This window comes from Hyla sarda, chromosome 7 (genome assembly GCF_029499605.1).
Source record: "Hyla sarda isolate aHylSar1 chromosome 7, aHylSar1.hap1, whole genome shotgun sequence".
Lineage (NCBI taxonomy): Eukaryota > Metazoa > Chordata > Amphibia > Anura > Hylidae > Hyla > Hyla sarda.
Genome location: NC_079195.1, coordinates 110478784 through 110498738, shown reverse-complemented (window position 1 = coordinate 110498738; position 19955 = coordinate 110478784). Strand labels below are relative to the sequence as shown.

The window sequence follows — 19955 nt, the reverse complement described above, 5'->3', positions numbered from 1 at the left end:
GGTTCTGGACACGATACACAAACATCCGTCTCCCCAAAGCACCTGCCCCATTGCTTCCAACGATACTCCCCCCAGGCCTTCCTAAATGGGCTGCAAGGCTGACGGGATTCATGATTCAGGCGGCGCGTACGAGTATACCTAGGCTCTGGAAATCAACTACCCCGTCCTCAATCACATCCTGGTTCCTTGAAAAAATATCTCACCTACATAAAATGGAGGAACTTATTGCTGACTCCAGAAACCAAGTAGAAAAACACCACCTTATTTGGGGTCCCTGGCTTGCCTTCACTGATACTGATGAATTTAGAACCATTCACCCCGAATCGAATAGTGCCCCCACCTCCTGAACTCTCGGAGACATGTGATCCTTGATGCCATTCTCTACGGCTGCGCCCGAGGGTCCCGTCCGCGTCTCCCTCCTAAAGGTCAGTTCGCTCAATACTACTGTGATTGCAGCATAATGTCTGTAGCCATATCTTCCTGCACTAACCCCTTTTGATTGCTGTCCTTTCTCCCCCCCCCCCCCAGTTTCCCTCTTGCTCGCTCTTTCTATCTACTCTTCCTCCCCCTCCCACTCATGCACTTTCTCCCTTTCCTTCCCTTTTCCTCCCTCCTCACCCCCCTACTTGAGCGTTATTGTTCCTGAAGTGCTCTATATGCCTGTGTTTAACAGCAGACCCCGGAGGGGTAGAGCGGGGCGGTATGACCAAATATGTGTATCACAGTATTTTTGTAACTTATGGCGGTTCCATGGTATTTCTTCCCCCCCCTCCCCCCAAATCATGTTACCCACCAGCGCTGTTCTGCTCCCACCCCAATTAATGATCAGCCCAGGGGGGTACTACTCACATATGTCACCCGCAAGTACTGCCCTCCTCCTCTTTGTTGCGGGCCACCGGCGCTGGAACTCTATACTGTCCGCCAGTGGTCTCCAACCTGCGGACATCCAGATGTTGCAAAACTACAACTCCCAACACAGCTGGAGGTCCACAGGTTTGAGACCACTGCTGTACGCTGTATCCCTATGCCCGAGCTGCAAAAGATGAACAAAATAAACTTTTACTTTCCTACGTCGGCCTCACGCTGTTCCTGGGGACTGGAACGTCTGAGAGCCGTCAGCCTATCACCAGCCGGAGCGATGTCCCCCCCGGCTAGTGATAGGCTGAGCCCGCTGTCATGTAAGAAGCCGGCTTCTTACATGACAGTGGGCTCAGCCTATCACTGGCCGGGGCGGGACATCGCTGCGGCCGGTGATAGGCTGGCGGCTCTGGGACGTTCCAGTCCCCAGGAACAGCGTGAGGCCGACGTAGGAAAGTAAAAGTTTATTTTGTTTATCTTTTGCAGCTCGGGCATACGGATACAGCGTACAGCAGTGGTCTCAAACCTGCGGACCTCCAGCTGTTGCAAAATTACAACTCCCAGCATGCCAGGACAGCCATTTGCTTTCCGGGCATGCTAGGAGTTGTAGTTTTGCAACATCTGTAGGTCCGCAGGTTGGAGACCACTGGCGTACAGTATAGAGTTCCAGCACCGGCGGCCCGCAACAAAGAGGAGGAGGGCAGTACTTGCGGGTTACCTATGTGAGTAGTACCCCGCTGGGCTGATCATTAATTGGGGGGAGCAGAACAGCGCTCGCGGGTCACATATGATTAGTTCCCCAATGTGAGGACAGCGCAGCGCTGGATTGATAATTCATTCATTCCTGAGGGGCCAAACCGGTATTGCGGTATGGGAAAAATTTATATCGTGCAGCACAAAAATTTGGGTATTCGGTATGAACCGGTATACCGCCCAGTTCTACGGAGTGGGATATGTGGTTATAGGATGTGATAATGTTCTACACAGCCTAGCAGATACCGATAATGATAAATATCCTATCTCCGAGCATTCACAGGAGCCTATGACATGGTACGCCGCTTTGGTTTGACGCTCTCAGTTGTCATGGGTCCTTGCAGGCATGTTGCATCTGTAATGTGTTATGAGGAACTTAGATGTTTATATTGTTCGTTGCATTGGATTTCCATGCTACTTGTCTAATCTATATTGTCTTAGATTTTTTGATGATATGTTTATCTTGAGAACCTTAATAAAATTCTTAATACAAAAAAAAAAAAAATTTAAAATTAAAATCAGAATCATAAAGGATTGAAACAATAAATTAATGAAGTTATTACAGCGTATCCAGACTTTATAGGAGGTCGTCACACAGGCCTAAAGATTAACAATTCAATGTTTCTTCCAAATTGGTGCCATTCCCAAGCTTTAGCAAAAACAACACGTTACAGCAGTCTACTGAACTGCAATTTTGTGTACAGCTGTATCATACAACACTGGTGCAAGTTGCATTTGACTACACTGGCTGCCCCATATTGTGTAGTCCAAAGCAAGAATGTGACAAGTGACTTCTGCAGTCCTGACATCTGCTACTTGCAGAAGAGGCACCATTTTTCAGAAGATACAGTCATAAGCTGACTTTCTTAAAAAAAAAAAAAAAAAAAAAAACACTAAAATGCTTTAATTTACTAAAGTCTCACTTGATGGTAAATTCTGCAGAATTGTAGAAGTTCAGCAAGTAATGGACAACATATTTAAAAGCCTAATCATGTAGGAGGAAACGTAACCACCTCCATCTACGCAACCATGTGGCATATTGTCTCACCCTTTTCTTGCGCCGTTCACGCTTCTTTTTAGATTCTTTCACAAAGGCATCATAAGCTGGAACCTCTTTTGTTTTAATAGCTTTTTCAATAGTACCCCTTATCCTTGGCTCATCTTCAATGACAGCTAGTGTAACAGAACCCATGATTTCATCCATGTCTCCTTCAAAGTCCATATATGCTTGTATTATATCAGCTCTTTCCTCCTCTGACCCTTTATATTTCTTTTCGTATGCTTTTATCTCTTCTACAGTTATCTAGAGAAAAAAATAAAATAAAAGATGTACAATATGTAATGCAACTCTCGATTCAAGCAGTGTTGTTGTAAGCCTTTAAGTAAAAAAAAAAAAATATATATATATTATATATATATATATATATATATATATACACATATATATATCCATATATATATATATATATATATATACATACACACATACATACATACATATACACATACATACACATGTTTCAGTAACCATAAAGGGAGATTTATGCCCATGGCAACCAGATCACTTTTGAAAAGGGCCTCTGAAAAATGAAAAGCAATCTGATTGGTTGCTTTCAGCAACTGGTTAACTTTTCCTCAGAGGTTTTGATAAATCTTCTTGATGAGTATACAGTAATGCAAAAGTACAATATAAAAATCTAAATTCTAGAGCAGTGGTCTTCAACCTGCGTACCTCCAGATGTTGCAAAACTAAACTCCCAGCATGCTGGGAGTTGTAGTTTTGCACAACATGTGGAGGTCCGCAGGTTGGAGACCACTGCTCTAGAGAATGATACATGTAAAAACATACATAAAGTAGACAACTTTACTAAAGAGTCATACAAAGATAACCAGTAGAGGAAGAAGGAACTGTAAAGGGACAAACTGCATATTCAGATGATTAGCTGCAGTACTCAGCACTATCACAGAAACTATTGACTCTTGAAAACAAAGTATGTTCTGCAGTGCTTGATACTAATTTGCAATAAACTGTTGCAAAATTATTTTTTGCTGGTGAATATACAGATGTATAAAAAGGAACAAAAATATATATATCAGGGATGTGGAAATCCTATCGCCCGACGCCTGGGACAAGTAGTTTTGGGCGCGGGGCAGGTGAATTGTTCATAGATTTAGCCCTGTATCGGGCTAGCAGGGACAGAGACTTCTCCCTTATTTTTCTTTAATGCCGCTGTGAGGTGCAGGAGCGGATACAAGTCTGCACCTCCCACCGGCGCTCAGAGTGTATGGAGGGGGCAGTGGCGGCCCCCAGCTGATTTCAGTAGCCGGGGGCCGCTGCTCAGAGCCCCCCAGCCGGTGTGAGGGCAGAGCCCAAGGTCACCGTCTGCAGGAGATGATTAAGCCACGCCCCCTCATCCCCCCCTCCCAGAGGATGGAGAGCGCAGCACTGCATAATACAAGAAGACAGGGGGAGAATGAGGACGTACACAGCTCCTCCCTCCCCCACACACAGCCTCACCCTTCCCCCTGCTCTGTCTACACAGGACCTCATTTATCACGGGGAGGTTTCAAGTATTCACAGGGAAAATACAGAGCGGGGAGAGGATGTGTGTGAGGAGGCTGCACTGCACGGGCTGGGGATTTCACCTCACACCGGCTCAGGTGAGGAGGCCGAGCAAGCAGGCGGCGGGAAGGGTGGTTGTATATGTATGTAATGTATGATTTGGGGGGGGGGGGGGGTATCAGCGGCGGGTGTATGTATGATGTGTACATATGTATGATGTCTGTGTATATATGATGTCGGTATGGTGTCTGTATGTGTGATGTGTGTATGTAATGTATGATTTGGGAGGGCCAGCGGCAGGTGTATGTATGATGTGTGCATATGTATGGTGTATGTGTCATGTGTATATGATGTGTGTATGGTGTCTGTGTAATGTATGTAATGTATGATGTGTGCATATGTATGGTGTATATGGTGTGAGTGTATGTGTATATATGATGTGTGTATGGTATATGTGTGATGTGTGTATGTAATGTATGATGTGGGGGGGGGGCAGCGGCAGATGTATGTATGTGTCGTCTGTATGTATGATGTATGTATGTAATGTATAATATAGGGGGCAGTGACCGGAGTGTATGTATGATGTGTCTATGTATGATGTATGTATGTAACATAATATAGGGGGCAGTGGCCGGTGTATGTATGTGTGTATGTATGATATGTGTATGCATGTATGTTTTGTACAGGGGCAGACTGACAAGTGCTGCTGCCAGTTGTGCTATCTAATTTTATGTATTTTTAGTGGTTTCTGGCCACCCGCACTAAATTGCACCCCCAGAATCCCGCCCCTTCATACTCGCCCGCCGACCAAGAGCCCTACGGATGCACGGCTTGCCTCGGGTGTATAAGGAGCTATCTACAGCTCTCCCTCCGCTAATATCCTGGCATGCTGCGATCACTGTGGCCGCTATTAAACCATTAGATCACCTCTGTCTAAGTTGACAGCAGTGTCTAAAGGAACCTTATATCCATCCCTGGTGGTCTAGTGGGGTGAATCAGACTATTTTGGTAGAAATTATTTCATCTACCAGGACAAGTGGATTTTCTTGAGGGACAAGTAGATTGTGTTCCGCTTTAGTCCCTTGGACAAGTAGTTTTTTTTTCCCCACACGTACGTATGTGTGTGTGTGTGTGTGTGTGTGTGTGTGTGTGTGTGTGTGTGTGTGTGTGTGTGTATATAATATATATATATATATATATATATATATATATATATATATATATATATATATATATGTCAATACATTTGTAAGGCTAGATTTCTGATTTCTTAGTGAAACAAGGGATTTATTTATTTATTTTTTAATGGGGGTTTTGGGAGGAATTCCATGGTTACATAAATCAAATAACATATCTGACTGGTTTCTGATAATAGGGGTGTAGTTATTTTTCTACATGGGGATTATGGATGAAGTATTATGGTTACATATGATCAGTAACATATCTGACTGCTTTCTGATAAGAATAGGGGTATAATATCAATACATGGGGATTATCACCAAATCTCTTAAAGGGGTACTCCACTGGAAAACTTTATCAACTGGTGCCAGAAAATTAAACAGATTTGTAAATTACTTCTATTTAAAAATCTTACTCCTTCCAGTACTTATCAGCTGGTATTTGCTCCACAGGAAGTTATTTTCTTTTTAAATGACCTTTCTGTCTGACCACAGTGCTCTGGAGTTCTTTTCAGTCTGAGCACAGTGCTCTTTGCTGACACCTCTGTCCATATCAGGAACTGTCCAGAGCAGGAGAGGTTTGCTATGGGGATTTGCTTGTACTCTGGACAGTTCCTTATATGGACAGAGGTGTCAGCAGAGAGCACTGTGATCAGACAAAGGAAATTAAAAAAAGAAGAAAACTTCCTGTTGAGCAAATAGCAGCTGATAAATACTGGAAGGATTAAGATTTTTTAATAGAAGTAATTTACAAGTTTGTTTAACTTTCTGGCACCAGTTGATTTAAAGAAAGTGTTTTCCAGCGGAGTACCCCTTTAACCTGCTAGCTTTCACAGAAATATGGCAACAACCCACTTTTCCTGTTGCTCTTAGGGTTGTCTCTACTTCTCCCATACCCCTAGCTCTTCTTTCCCCACACTGCACTTTCCAGGTTATTCCTTCATTATCCTTACTCTCCTTTTCCTCTTTCCCATTTCCTCTCAGTGTAGCAGGCCTCTATCGATCCCCTGGCTCACCTTAAAAGTTTTTTTTTATCATTTTGCCACCCGGCTTCCTCATTTCCTATCCTCAAACACAAACTCATCATGGGTAATTTTACTATCCCCATTGACACCCCAATTTTCACATCTGCATCGTAGACTTCTATCTTTAACCCCTTAAGGACCAGGCCAATTTTATTTTTGCGTTTTTGTTTTTTTCCTTCTCTCCTTCTAAAATCCATAACTTTTATATTTCCATCTACAGACCCATATAAGGGCTTGTTGTTTTGTGTGACCAATTGTACTTTGTAATGAAACCTCTCATTTTACCATAAAATGTACGGCGAACCCCAAAAAATTTTTAGGGAAGAAATTTAAAAGAAAATCACAATTTTGCACATTTTGGAGGGTTTCATTTTCACACAGTACACTTTATGGTAAAAATGACATGTGTTCTTTATTATGTACCGCAAAAATCAAAAAATAAAAATTCTAAAAAACTCTGTACGAAATCAGTAATCTAAAATCTCACATTTTGACCACCTATAGCTTTCATTTTTCCGTATATTGGGTGGTATGAGGGCTCATTTTTTTTTTGCACCGTCATCTGTTCTTTTTACCGATACCACATTTTCATATATAAAACTTTGATTTTTTTTTATTAGTTTTTTAGGGAATAAAATGGGACAAAAAAGCTGCATTTTTGGACTTTTTTTTAAACGTTTACGTCGCTCACCGTACGGGATCAACAACATTATATTTTGATAGTTCGGACATTTATGCACGCGGTAATACCAAATGTGTATTTAATCATGTAATTATCCTTTTTAGGGGTAAAATGGAAATTTCATTTTAATTGGGGGAGGGGTTTTTTCACATTGTTTTACTTTTTATTTTTAAATTTTTCAACTTATTTTCCACACTTATGTCCCCATAGGGGACTATCTATAGCAATCATTTGATTGCTAATACTGTTCAGTGCTATGCATAGGGCATAGCACTGCTCAGTATTATCGGTGATCTTCTCTGGTCTGCTCGATCTCAGACCAGAGCAGGAGACGCCGGTAGACAGACTGAGGCAGGTGAGGGGACCTCCGTCAGCCATTACAAATGATCGGATCACTGCAGCAGCGCTGCGGGCGATCCGATCTATTTTAACATGCGCATTGCCGCAGATGCCGTGATCTGTACTGATCACGGCATCCGAGGGGTTAATGGGGGACATCCGCGGGATCGCTCCGATGCTCGCGGCCACACTGGACGTAAATGTACGTCCTGGTGCGCGATGTACCGCCAAACCAGGACATACATTTATGTCCGTGGTCATTATGGGTATTCCAGGAAAAAAAAAATTTTTATATCAACTGGCTCCAGAAAGTTAAACAGATTTGTAAATTACTTCTATTAAAAAAATCTTAATCCTTCCAATAATTATTAGCTGCTGAAGAAGAATGATTGTTTTCTGTCTGGCAACAGTGCGTTCTGCTGACATCTCTGCTTGTCTCGGGAACTACACAGAGTAGAAGAGGTTTGCTATGGGGAGTTGCTTCTACTCTGGACAGTTCTGAGACAGGTCTCATCAGAGCACTTAGAAAAGAACAACTCAACTTCAGCAGCTCAAATTATGAAAGGATTCAGATTTTTTAATAGAATTAATTTACAAAATCTGTAACTTTCTGGAGCCAGTTGATATAGAAAAATAAGTTTTTTTCCTGGATAACCCTCTTAACCTTGCAGCTTACTGACTCTCCCACACACAAGGAAGGGTATACACTTGACAGGCTACTTTCGCATTGCCGTTGCACCCAGACGAGAACAGCCATTAACCCCTTGGGGAAGATGCCCATTTTGACCTTAAGGATGAGGCCAATTTTCGTTTTTGCACTTTTTTCCTCCTCTCCTAAAAATGATAACCCTTTCAAATTTGCACCTACAGACCTATATAAGGGCTTGTTTTTTGCGTCAATTGTACTTTGTAATTACATCACTTATTTTAGAACAATCTGCGGCAAAAAAAACAAAACACATTTTGTAACTTTTGGGGGCTTCCATTTCTACGCAGTGCCCTTTTCGGTAAAAATGATACCTTATCGTCATTTTGTAGGACAATACTTATATAGGTTTCATTTTACTACTTCTCTCCTCCTCTCAACCCACTACCAGCACTAGTGACCCTATTCCTTATCCAGTCTCTCTCCCCTGCTGTCAATCTCTTAAAGGCAACCTATCATGTGTTTTACACTGTCTAACCTGCGGGCAACATAAAAACTGCAGGCCTTGCAAATTAGTCTGATATGTTTTAGAATAATCTCTCTTTATCTCTAATCGCCCGGAAGACCTGGTCCATTTCCACCTAATCTGCTATCTCTCTGAGAACTTGCTTCTTGAAACCTCTTGAAGTACGGATTCCGCTTCCTACACTCCACAGAAAAGTCTCTTGACAGCCAAATCTTCTAAACCTTAAGGCAATTTCTCTGTAAGAATTCTTCTGGATCTCTCTGCAGCATCGGACACTGTAAATCACCAACTTCACAGCAGTCTCGGCTCCATTGGTCTTAAAGGGGTTATTCGGTGTGGATTTTTTTTTCTCTCTCCCAGGCTGCCAGCATATAAAACAAAATCCTGGACTTAACTCCAGCCATTCCTTCGGGGACCCAGTATCACTGCTCCCATCCTCCGGTTCAGTATTGCTGGTGGTCAACATGTCATACTGTTGCTCAACCAGTTGCCAGACACTGCGATGTTCCACCTCAGCCAATTCTAGGCTGAGCTGCAGTGTGACGTCTTGGGCCCAGACTCTTTTCTCCAGTCCATCCTCAATGCCACAGTCAAACGAATCTTCCTCTCCTCAAAGCTCTCCACAGAGCTGCACCTTCCTAGATTTTTGTCTATCCTCCTACACATGCTCTCCGCTCTGCTAATGATCTGAAACTAACATTTTCCAAAATCCAGACCTCTCACTTCAGTCTCCAAAACTCTGCTCGTGCTGCACCACTTCTCTGGAAAACAATACCTAGAACACTCAGACATAAAAGGGGTATTCCGGGAAAATTTTTTTTTTTTTTAAACATCAACTGGCTCCGAAAAGGTAAACAGATTTGTAAATTATACAAAAAAAAAAGAAAAAAAAAAAAAAAGAAGGTTGCAGCAGCACTCTTGGTCAAAAAAAAACATTGAGGCTCTTAGCACACTTTTTGATCAAAACGTGTCCACCCATCCACCATGCAGAGGTGGCCTCATTTCGGATGGGACCCTAACACACATTCTGAGCCTAACACTCACCTCTGCTGGGCATATAGCCTCTGACTGGGTGACCTGCTGGATCCATTATCAATTTAAAATACCTCCTGTGAAAAAGGGGAGTGGTGCACGGCTAGAGGGTGCCATTCCCCCTAAGTTGCACAAAAAAAAAAAAAGCCAGCACAACTACCTAAAACACGGGTGCACGCTGCTGTGGCAAATACAGAGTATACAACAAATACATCCGAAATGAGGCCACCTCCACGTGGTGGAACACACGTTTTGATCAAAAAGTGCGCTAAGAGCCTCCATTTTTTTTGACCAAGTGTGCTGCTGCAACCTTCTTTTTGTATACTCTGTATTTGCCACAGCAGCATGCACCTGTGTATTAGGCCAGTCAGAGGCTATATGCCCAGCAGAGGTAAGTGTTAGGCTCAGAATGTGTGTTAGGGTCCGATCCGAAATGAGGCCACCTCCGCATGGTGGATGGGGGGGGGGGGGGGGACATGTTTTGATCAAAAAGTGCGCTAAGAGCCTCCATTTTTTGACCAAGAGTGCTGCAGCAACCTTTTTTTTTTTTTGTATACTCTATTTGCCACAGCAGCGTGCACCCGTGTATTAGATTTGTAAATTACTTCTATTGAAAGATCTCAATCCTACTACTTATCAGCTGCTGACGTTGAGATGTTCTTTTCTGTCGGACAACAGTGCTCTCTGCTGACACCTCTGCTTGTCTCAAACTGTCCAGAGTAGTTGTCCGTCCCCCCAAAAAAAATTGCAAAATTGCAATTCTCTTATAAATTTCTGCCTGCAAATATTTTGGTTGCACTGTACAGTTTATGGTAAAATGAAAGATGTCATTACAAAGTACAATTGTTTGCGCAAAAAACAAGCCCTCATATTGGTCTGTAGATTAAAAAAAAAAAGTTATGGATTTTAAAAAGGAGGGAAAAAAAATTTAAAGAAATTGCTCCGAGCCTGAAATCCAGGCTTGAGTTATCAACCGCCGATAACACTGATCAATGCAAAGCTATGGCTTTGCAGGGATCAGTGTAAAAGATCATGTGTGCAGTGTTCTAGCCCCCTATGGGAGCTATAACACTGCAAAAAAAAAAAAAAAGTTAATCATTTAACCCCTTCCCTAATAAGTTTGAATCACCCCCCTGTTCCCATACAAAAAAACCTGTAAATAAAAACACATGTGGTATCGCCGTGTGCATAAATGTCCGAACTATAAAAAAAAATTATTATATATATATATATATATATATATATATATATATATATATATATATATATATATATATATATATATATATATATATATATATTATATATATACATACACACACACACACACACACACACACACACACATATACAGCAACAGAAGAATGCAGCAGCACACTGCCAGCACAAAGATATAGGTGCAACATGAATATGCAGTTAAAACATGGAGAGCTATACAGCTATGGTGTAATAGATGCAAATGTGAAACTATGAAATAGTGAGGCTCACTATTTCATAGTTTCACATTTGCATCTATTACACCATAGCTGTATAGCTCTCCATGTTTTAACTGCATATTCATGTTGCACCTATATCTTTGTGCTGGCAGTGTGCTGCTGCATTCTTCTGTTGCTGTATATCTAGCCTAGTAGCGTGCACCTGTAGGCCAGGTCCATATAATAGTTTGGTATCAACTAAAGTGCTGGCTGACTTCTTCTTTGTCTGTGTGTATATATATATATATCGCTAATTAAACAGCATGGTCAATGGCGTACGCGCAAAAAAATTCCAAATTCCGAATAAAAAGTGATCAAAACATAATGGTAACGCTAAAAACTTCAGATCACGGTGCAGAAAATGGCGCCCCGTACATGGAAAGATAAAAAGTTATAGGTGTGAGAAGATGACAATTTTAAACGTATACATTTTCCTGCATGTAGTTATGATTTTTCCCAGAAGTACGACAAAATCAAACCTATATAAAAAAAAAATCCGTTTCGCCATAGATTTTGGGGTAAAATTACTTATGTCATTAGAAAGTAGTAGTTTTAGGTGCAAAATTGAAAGTGTTAATTTTTGGAAGGGGATGAGGAAAAAACGAAAATGCAAAAACTGAAAAACCCTCTGTCCTTAAGGGGTTAAAGCCAAAATGGGCTTGGTCCTTAAGGAGTAAGATGTGCCCTAGAGAGGCATCCCTTCAAACAGGCATATAACATTCAATATTCAGCAGTATCCCCTATGCTGTAAGGGGAATTCATTCAATGATGTGATTTTCCGCACTGTTTGTAGTTTTAAAGATTTAGTTTACAAAAGGTACACACAGTACAGTGACCCCCCCGACCTACGATGGCCCCGACATATGATGAAATCGACATACGATGGCCTCTCAGAGGCCATCCCATGTCGATGTCAGCATCGACATACGATGCTTTTTTATGTCGGGGCCATCGCATTAAGTGCTATCCGGCAGCGCCAAATGCTTAAGCTGCTGCCGGATAGCAGGTTAATGTTCCCCGTGTGGTGCGGTAAGTATTACTTACCCCTCCACGATGCTCCGGGGGTGCCCTCCGGGTCCAGCGTTGGTCTTCCGGTGTCTTCTCGGCCCTCTCCGATGACGTCAATACGCTGCTGCGCACGCCATCCAATAGGAATGGCGTACGCAGCAGCGTAATGATGTCGCTACACAGGCCCAGTAAGGCCTTGCGGAAGACAGAAGAGGACCGGAGAAGACAAAAAGAGGACCGGAGAAGACAAAAAGAGGACCGGAGAAGACAAAAAGAGGACCGGAGAAGACAGCGGAGAGCCCAGCGGAGGCCCGGGATCACCATCGGGAGCGGCGGGGACACCATCTCGAGCGGTGGGGACAGGTGAGTACAGCTTCCTATACTTTACATTGCACGAATCCCTCAACATACGATGGATTCGACAAACGATGGCTCCTTTGGAACGAATTACCATCGTATGTTGAGGGACCACTGTATAATAAATTTGGCGGCAAGTTCAAAGGTGTCATGCAAAATTGTTGCTGAAAGCACTGTAAGCCAGCCCAATGATAGATTTGCGCATAAATTACATACTTCACACAAAAAAACTGCTCCTAAATGTTGAAAGGTGCAGTTCTTAAATACATTACCACTGCATATCCCGTCTAGATAAAGTTCTACTCCAACACGTTATATTAAAGCACTTACAACTACACCATGTAAAAAGGCACAGAAGTTTTGCGCAAATAATTTTTGTTCAAATTTGCACCTCATATAGGCTACAAAATAGCTCTACCACTAATGATAAAGTTCCCCTATTCATTAGTCAAAGAATGGATGAATGACTAGTTCACTCACCATTTTACAGTCATGGCCGTAAATGTTGGCACCCCTGAAAATGTTTAGAAAATGAAGTATTTCTCACAGAAAAGGATTGCAGTAACACATGTTTTGCTATACACATGTTTATTCCCTTTGTGTGTATTGGAACTAAAACCAAAAAAAGGGAGGGGAAAAAAAAAAAAAAAAAAAAAAAAGCTAATTGGACATAATGTCACACCAAACTCCAAAAATGGGCTGGACAAAATTATTGGCACCCTTAACTTAATATTTGGTTGCACACCCTTTGGAAAAAAAAATAACTGAAATCAGTGGCTTCCTATAACCATCAATAAGCTTCTTACACCTCTCAGCCGGAATGTTGGACCACTCTTCCTTTGCAAACTGCTCCAGGTCTCTCTTATTGGAAGGGCGGCGCCGCCCCCCCCCCCCCCCGTTTGGTGTGACATTATGTCCAATTAGATTTTTTCCTCTTTTTTGGTTTAGTTCCAATACACAGAAAGGGAATAAACGTGTATAGCAAAGCATGTGTTCATTTTCTTGAAAAATTTCAGGGGTGCCAACACTTCTGGCCATGACTGTATAACATTTACCCTATTTATACCGAACCATTTGTTACTATTAGGTATCTCTACTGTCTATTATTTTGGTATAGGCTTTGTCATTTTAAATAACTAGGCTTATTATATGTAGAGGGTCCCATGACAGTGTTACCCATGTGTGTAAAAAAAAAGTGTACTGCCACCTAATGACAGGTCTGAGTACTGCAGCTAATCATGTAGTTTAGTATAATGATGCCGTAAATGCATCACTATAAGGCTAGGTTCACACTACGGAATTTCTGCCTACAATTCCACTTTGAAATTGCAGGCAGAAATTCTGCCTACCAAAATGTATAGTATAGTGAATGGGTTTCTGTTCACAAGTTCACACTTCGGAATTTGTGAACGGAAAATCTGCTACAAAATTTCCACCTGAAGAATGGCGTTGCTCATTCTTCAGGCGGAAATGCTCGCAGAACACATTGCAGTCTATTGGAGGCTGGCTCCACTTTGAATCTTCGGGCGGAAAATTTCTGCACGGAGATTCTGCAGTGTGAACCTAACCTAAGAGTGACATTTACATGGGGACATGTAAATACATCTAACAATACCTTCTTAAACACCAGGCCCCAGTAATCTTGCCAGTCCATGTCTCTGGAGATTGTGTCCGACTCTTCATCCACAATTCCCTGCTCATCATACAAAGCTCTTTGCTCCTTGTCACTTAGAACTGAATATACTTTTCCAAGTACCTGTATTGAGAAAGATAACATTTTAGGTCAGAGGAATAAAAAATAAATTATATGCACTGATTTGAACTGGTCCCATATACAATCATCAGGACCCTTTGACACCTAGAGGACATGTATGCCGTGGTGCGCAGTAAGGCTATAAAGCAGTGGCGTCCAAACTGTGGCCCTCCAGATGTTGCAAAACTACAACTCCCAGCATGCCCTGACAGCCGTTGGCATTCTAGGCATTGTAGTTTTGCAACATCCAGAGGGCCAAAGTTTGGACACCACTGCTATAAAGCAAGCACTCTATGGGGTTGAAGTTGACAGGAGAACATTAATGAAGTACTCCGGTGTGTTTTCTTTAACCCTATGTGCCCGGGCTGCCAAGTGAAACAATACAAACTTTAACTCACCTTCTTACATTCCCCCTTTCGCTGATATCGATGTCCCGTTCTTCAATTCCCGACTTCTTGCGCTTCCTGTAAGTCGAAGAGTCACGTGACGCTCTGCGAATCACTGGCCACAGCAATGTCTCCCTGCGGCCGGTGATACGCTGAGAGTCATGTGACTCTTCGGTCCACGATTTCTTGCGCTTCCTGTAGGTCGGAAAACGGGACATCGATATAAGCGCAACGGGGGAACATAGGAAGGGGAGTTAAAGTTTGTTTTGTTTCGCTTGGCAGCCCGGGCACATAGGGTTAAAAACACACACACACACAGGAGTGCTTATTTAATAAGACATACTGTGTTGCAGTGAGGTGCACAGTATTGAGAACAGTTTCTGTTACAGGTCCATTAGGGGCAGAAGTTCTTCTAATGTGCCGATTATGCTTGAAAAATATATGGTGCTATAGCTTTATTTTTGCAGAACATTTCCCACCGTATATGAACCACTATAATTATTAGACACTGAGCAAAAAATATGTGCTGAGCTCATTCCACTTCCTGGGGACGGGGACGCCGCAGAGCCGTCGGCGTATCACCAGCCACAGCGATGTCCTGCCCTGGCCTGTGATAGGCTGAGCCCACTGTCATGTAAGAGGCCGGCCAGAGCTTTTTACATGGCAGTGGGCTCAGCCTATCACAGGCCGGGGCGGGACATTGCTGTGGCTGGTGATACGCCGACAGCTCTGCGGCGTCCCCAGGAAGTGGAATGAGCTCAGCACTGCCGGACCAATGTGGGCTCGTAGGAAGTTTACTTTGTTTATTTTTGAGGCACGGGAATATATAAAAGTGTTCCACTACAGTTGTCCTTTAAGGGCTAATATCTAGTCAGAAACACGCCGGCATTTCACGTATCTTATGTGACATGTTGCCGTCCCTACCAAGTTTTTAATGCATAATATTAAGGTTTTGTAGTTTTTATCTTTCACTTTATTTTTTTGGAGCTGGATTCACATTTTGCTCACCAGTGTTCATTACCAGCATGGGATAGAGATCACAACCATCCGTGCTTCCAGATTACTTGCGCTTGCGGGTTACTCCATTGATAAGATTACACCTTATTCAGACTGATGGTGGGGAGCAGACTTTGTTTTCTTTTTAGAATTATTAGTCATAAACAGTGATTTTCTGTGTAAATAGACTTTATGGTGTAAACTGGTTCATCTTTACCTTGTGATCAGTGCTGATAACAGTCCACTATATGGCATTCTATATGGGTCTATTCAGAAGGTGGTAATGTAGGATTTTATCTGTGCATTATATCTCTTATTGATAATCTATATGGGTCACATGGGCCTTGTTATACCTAGTACAATAACTAAGCCTTTTTATGTATAAAGCTGGAACCTGATTGGTTGCTATAGACAGCTGCTCCGCCGTTTTGGGAACACGCTTTGATAAATCTCTCCCACGTTTTCTCCCTCCGTCCTCCCGTGACTCACCTGGAACTTGACCGTGGCCTCCTCCTTCTCCTCCTCGGTGACCCGGTCGGGGTGCACTTTGAGGGAGGTTTTGTGGTAACCCCGGCGGATCTCCGCTTCTCCCGCCGTCCTCCTCACTCCCAGGACGTTGTACAGGTCGGAGGTGCTGAAGTGTCGCTCGCAGCTGTCCAGCAGGCCGGGCATGGTGATGGCTACAGGATAGAGACAGGGATGACAAGAAGACGGCGGCCCCGCAATAACAACACTCCCCACGTGACAGATTTGGCGCGTCTAGAGCAGACCGGAGCTCATTGGTTGTTTAGACCCAACGTCACTTCCTGTCAAACTGTACAGCTTTATGTGCAAACAAGGAAGCAGAACGGCACAGACCTGGAGTAAGGGGTGATGTTCAGCTCAGCGGCGGAAAGTCTGCTTCGGCAGGCCCGGGAGCTCGGTGATGGGGAGCTGGAGAAGTTTTGCTCACGTACCCGGAGTCAGCTGCTCAGCGCGGACGGCGAAAGTTTAGATAGTCTGCGGAGACTGCACCTTATCCTCTCTGCCAGTAGGGGGCGCCGCAGTGTGGATCCTGCCCTGGTGGTGCAGCTACAAGAAGCTGTGAATAGCCCGCAGACTTCAGCTCAGGTGCAGACGCTGTGTGCTGCCATCTTGTGCCTCCTGTGTCCCTCCCCACTGGTGACTGTATCTTGGGGCACTACACAGCAGCCATGTGGCCCCTTGTTCTCCATCCTCCTGGCCCAGGCCTCTCCCTGTGACGTTATGGAGCTAGGACCACGTATTAGCCGGACTTTGGAGATGCGGACCCCTGAGGGCCACAGCCTGAGAGCCCTTCTCCCGGCACTGCTGAGGGTAGTTGGTGTCTGTGCTGAGAGCTTGCAGGAAGAACATGTCAACATTGTCAACAAGAAGCTGACAGACTGGCTGCGCTATGCCACCATACCACAGGTGGGCTCCCCTGCCCCTGCCAGCTTCTTCTCCAGCCCCCGGGTGAAGCAGCCAAGCCTGATCACTGAGGTGGATGGCGCCATTGCCACAGACTTCTTCACTGTGCTCAACCACAGTCCCAACTATACTGAGGACCAGTGGATGAATATCCAGGGCTTCTCTGCCCTGCGGCAGTGGCTCCTCCATTATGGGACGTGTGGTAATGCCGGCTCTGAAGACAGATCTGAGGTGGAGGGTTCGGTGGTCTCCATGGTCTCTGCTTCATCAACGTCAAGTCGCTTCTTGCCTCCAAGGGAACGCCTGAGAGAGAAGGGCTTTGAATACTGTCTGAGACTTATTGAGCAATGCAACCGAAAACCCTTGAAGAAGTGGGATTTGGAGCTGCAGAAGGCCTCTCTGGTGGAGGCGGTTTCTTTGATAGACGTTCTGTGTAAGCAGGATGGGGCCTTCCTGTACCGCACATTGTCTCTCATGAAGATCCTGCATGCTCGGGTTTGTGCTGATCCATCGCTATCCCCTGTGCTCCTACCAGTTGCTCAGTTCTATTTAAACCATAGTGAAGCTGCTGCAGTGGAATCCGAGGCGGTGTACAGACATCTCTTCACCAAGGTGCCCTCTGACATGTTTCACCAGCCTCTGTTTGTGTTTCAGTTTGTCCGGTTCTGCACGACTAATGGCTCCTTTTTGGCAGAGAATGTGGAGGCTTTCAGAGGCAGCTTTCCCAGTATCATGAAGCTTCTGGCTTGGAATGCTCCATCATTGATCGCAGAATTTTTAGCTCTTCTTCCTATGCTTATCACTCCAGATTCTGCTGTTGAGATTTTTCATGCTTTCCTGGATCTACCATGCCTTACAGCAGCAATGGAAGTCCAGCTTCTTGGGTCATCAGCAGAGAGGCACAGCATAGACCCTTCTGTGTTACCCTCATGTTCTACCGAGGCCTATCGTCATCCGTTTTACAGCCCTCTGTTCCAATATATGTTACGCAGTGAGGCTTGGAATGGGCCTCCTCCAGTAGGGTTGATTGAACTTCACCAGATACTTGAAGACAGGAACAATTCTCCCCGTGTCTATCAATGTTCCCAGGTTGTTCCATGCCTCCTTCAGCTCTATGTCCGTGTTATTTTAAAATTTGCTAATGGTCCTCTTATGAACAAAGTTGTCCTAACATTCCTGGAGCGCAGTGGTCTCTTGTATGATTCCCCTTCATTCAGAACTGAGGTCCAGAGTGTTCTTGGTGCTCAGCTTCCTTACCTGTGCCGTCTATACCCCTCTGTTATTGTAGAACTCTCCCGAGAATTGTTAGATTTTATAAGTACAGTTGGTAATATCCAGAGCAAGGAACCATTATTTGCACATGTGGTTTGGGCTATGGGAGAATATTTGTCAGTGTCCTATGACAAGAGATGCACAGTAGAACAAATCAATAGGTTCTTTGAGGTCCTAGAAGCATTACTGTTTGAGATCACACAGCTCCGTGGCTCCTCTAGTGCACCCATATCTTCTCCTCGTGTTATAACAACTCTTATGACTACACTTGCCAAACTGGCATCCCGCAGCCAGGATCTCATTCCAAGGGTTTCTCTATACTTATCCAAGATGAGGTCATGTGTGCAAAGTTCAGCCATGATCTCTACATATGGAGAGGAAGACAGTGAACAGATTCTAATACGTGCTACAGAACTTTTAAACTTGTTGAAGGTGCCCAGTGTGGCGCAGTTTGTTCTTACTCCTCCTCCTGAAGTTTTCAAGCCAAATTTCCACTGTGATCCATCTTCCTCTTTGCCGCTTGCCATTCGTACCTCAACTTATTTGTTGCTGCGAGAAAGGACATTGGTTGAGCAGTAGTCGCTACCATATATCAGATTAAAAGAGTTGTCAGGCACAAATAAAATCTTTATTCTTGGCTGCCACAAAAGTGTAAAAAAAAAAAAAATAAAAAAAAATAAAAAAATTATACTTATTTGCCCTGTTCTCCCCCCACAACATTTATGCTGATTGTGTATAGTCCCTTCTGATCACTGTTTCTTGGTGATGTAGAAAATAACCGCTCAGACAGTCGCTGGCCGAGGTGGGTCTCCAGTTTGGCCAGTGATTGGCTGATGGCATTTCCTGCGGTCGAGAAGAAAGCAGGAATCGCTGCTTGGGGAATGGACAGGCATGATTTGTATATTTATGCCAGCCTGAGTCCATACTGAATAATTTTGGGAAATTGCACAACTTTGAATCTTATAATGTGACCTTTCAGTTGTTACCTTGCAAATATGCTGCCAAAATAATTATATTTTCAAAATTAAATTTATTTTTCAAATTCTGAACAGTATTTTAACTCATTTGTATTTTTATTAATGATTTAATCTAAGTATTAGAGCAACAGAAACGCAATTTGTGCTACAACTAGGTCAACTTCTGGTCCCATTCACATTTGCCGGTGTCCTATAGTCTTGGTATACCTGTAGTGTGCCTACTAAACAAAAAACAACTTATTAAACCGTATGCAACCGGACATCCGTTTTCAAATCATATATGGTTTAAAATCGTACAGAGGTATACGGTACAGACACGGTTGTATACGGTTCAGTCCGGTTTTGAGACATACGTTTTTTTTTTACAAAAAACCTTATACGGGAACCGTATTGCAAAAAAGAGATGTGAATGCAGCCTAACACACAATGTATCACTTACCTAAAACACACAGAAGACCTTTGGGCCGATCTGCTCCCCTCATTAACTCCCTCCCTGGGGGGGGGGGGGTCTCAGGACCACCCTTGGCGATGTGCCGGGATGCCTGCTGAATGATTTCAGCAGGCATCCCGGTCCCCAACCGGCTAGCGGCTGGGACCGGAATTCCCCTGGGCGTATCCATACGCCCTGCGTCCTTAAGGATTCGGGATGCAGGGCGTATGCATACGCCTTACGTCCTGAACAGGTTAAAGGGGTACCCCAA

At 43.6% G+C, this 19955-nt stretch overlaps 2 protein-coding genes across 2 annotated transcripts in view; one reads left to right on the top strand and one right to left on the bottom strand.

The window, feature by feature from the left end:
• The window catches only part of DNAJC9 (DnaJ heat shock protein family (Hsp40) member C9), a 29294-nt gene extending 12938 nt beyond the window's left edge, over positions 1–16356 (bottom strand). Inside the window, exons 1-3 of the mRNA XM_056530428.1 lie at positions 16067–16356; positions 14058–14198; positions 2660–2914 (exon numbers count right to left, since the gene is read on the bottom strand). Of these exons, the coding sequence (XP_056386403.1) occupies positions 2660–2914; positions 14058–14198; positions 16067–16249 (579 nt within the window). The 5' untranslated portion in view covers positions 16250–16356. The remainder of the gene's footprint in view (positions 1–2659; positions 2915–14057; positions 14199–16066) is intronic.
• A 93-nt stretch (positions 16357–16449) lies between these two features.
• Positions 16450–19401, top strand: AP5Z1 (adaptor related protein complex 5 subunit zeta 1). The gene has a single exon (XM_056530427.1). The coding sequence runs from the start codon at positions 16451–16453 to the stop codon at positions 18854–18856; it is 2406 nt and encodes an 801-aa protein (XP_056386402.1). The 5' UTR covers position 16450; the 3' UTR covers positions 18857–19401.
• Positions 19402–19955: the final 554 nt, after the last annotated feature.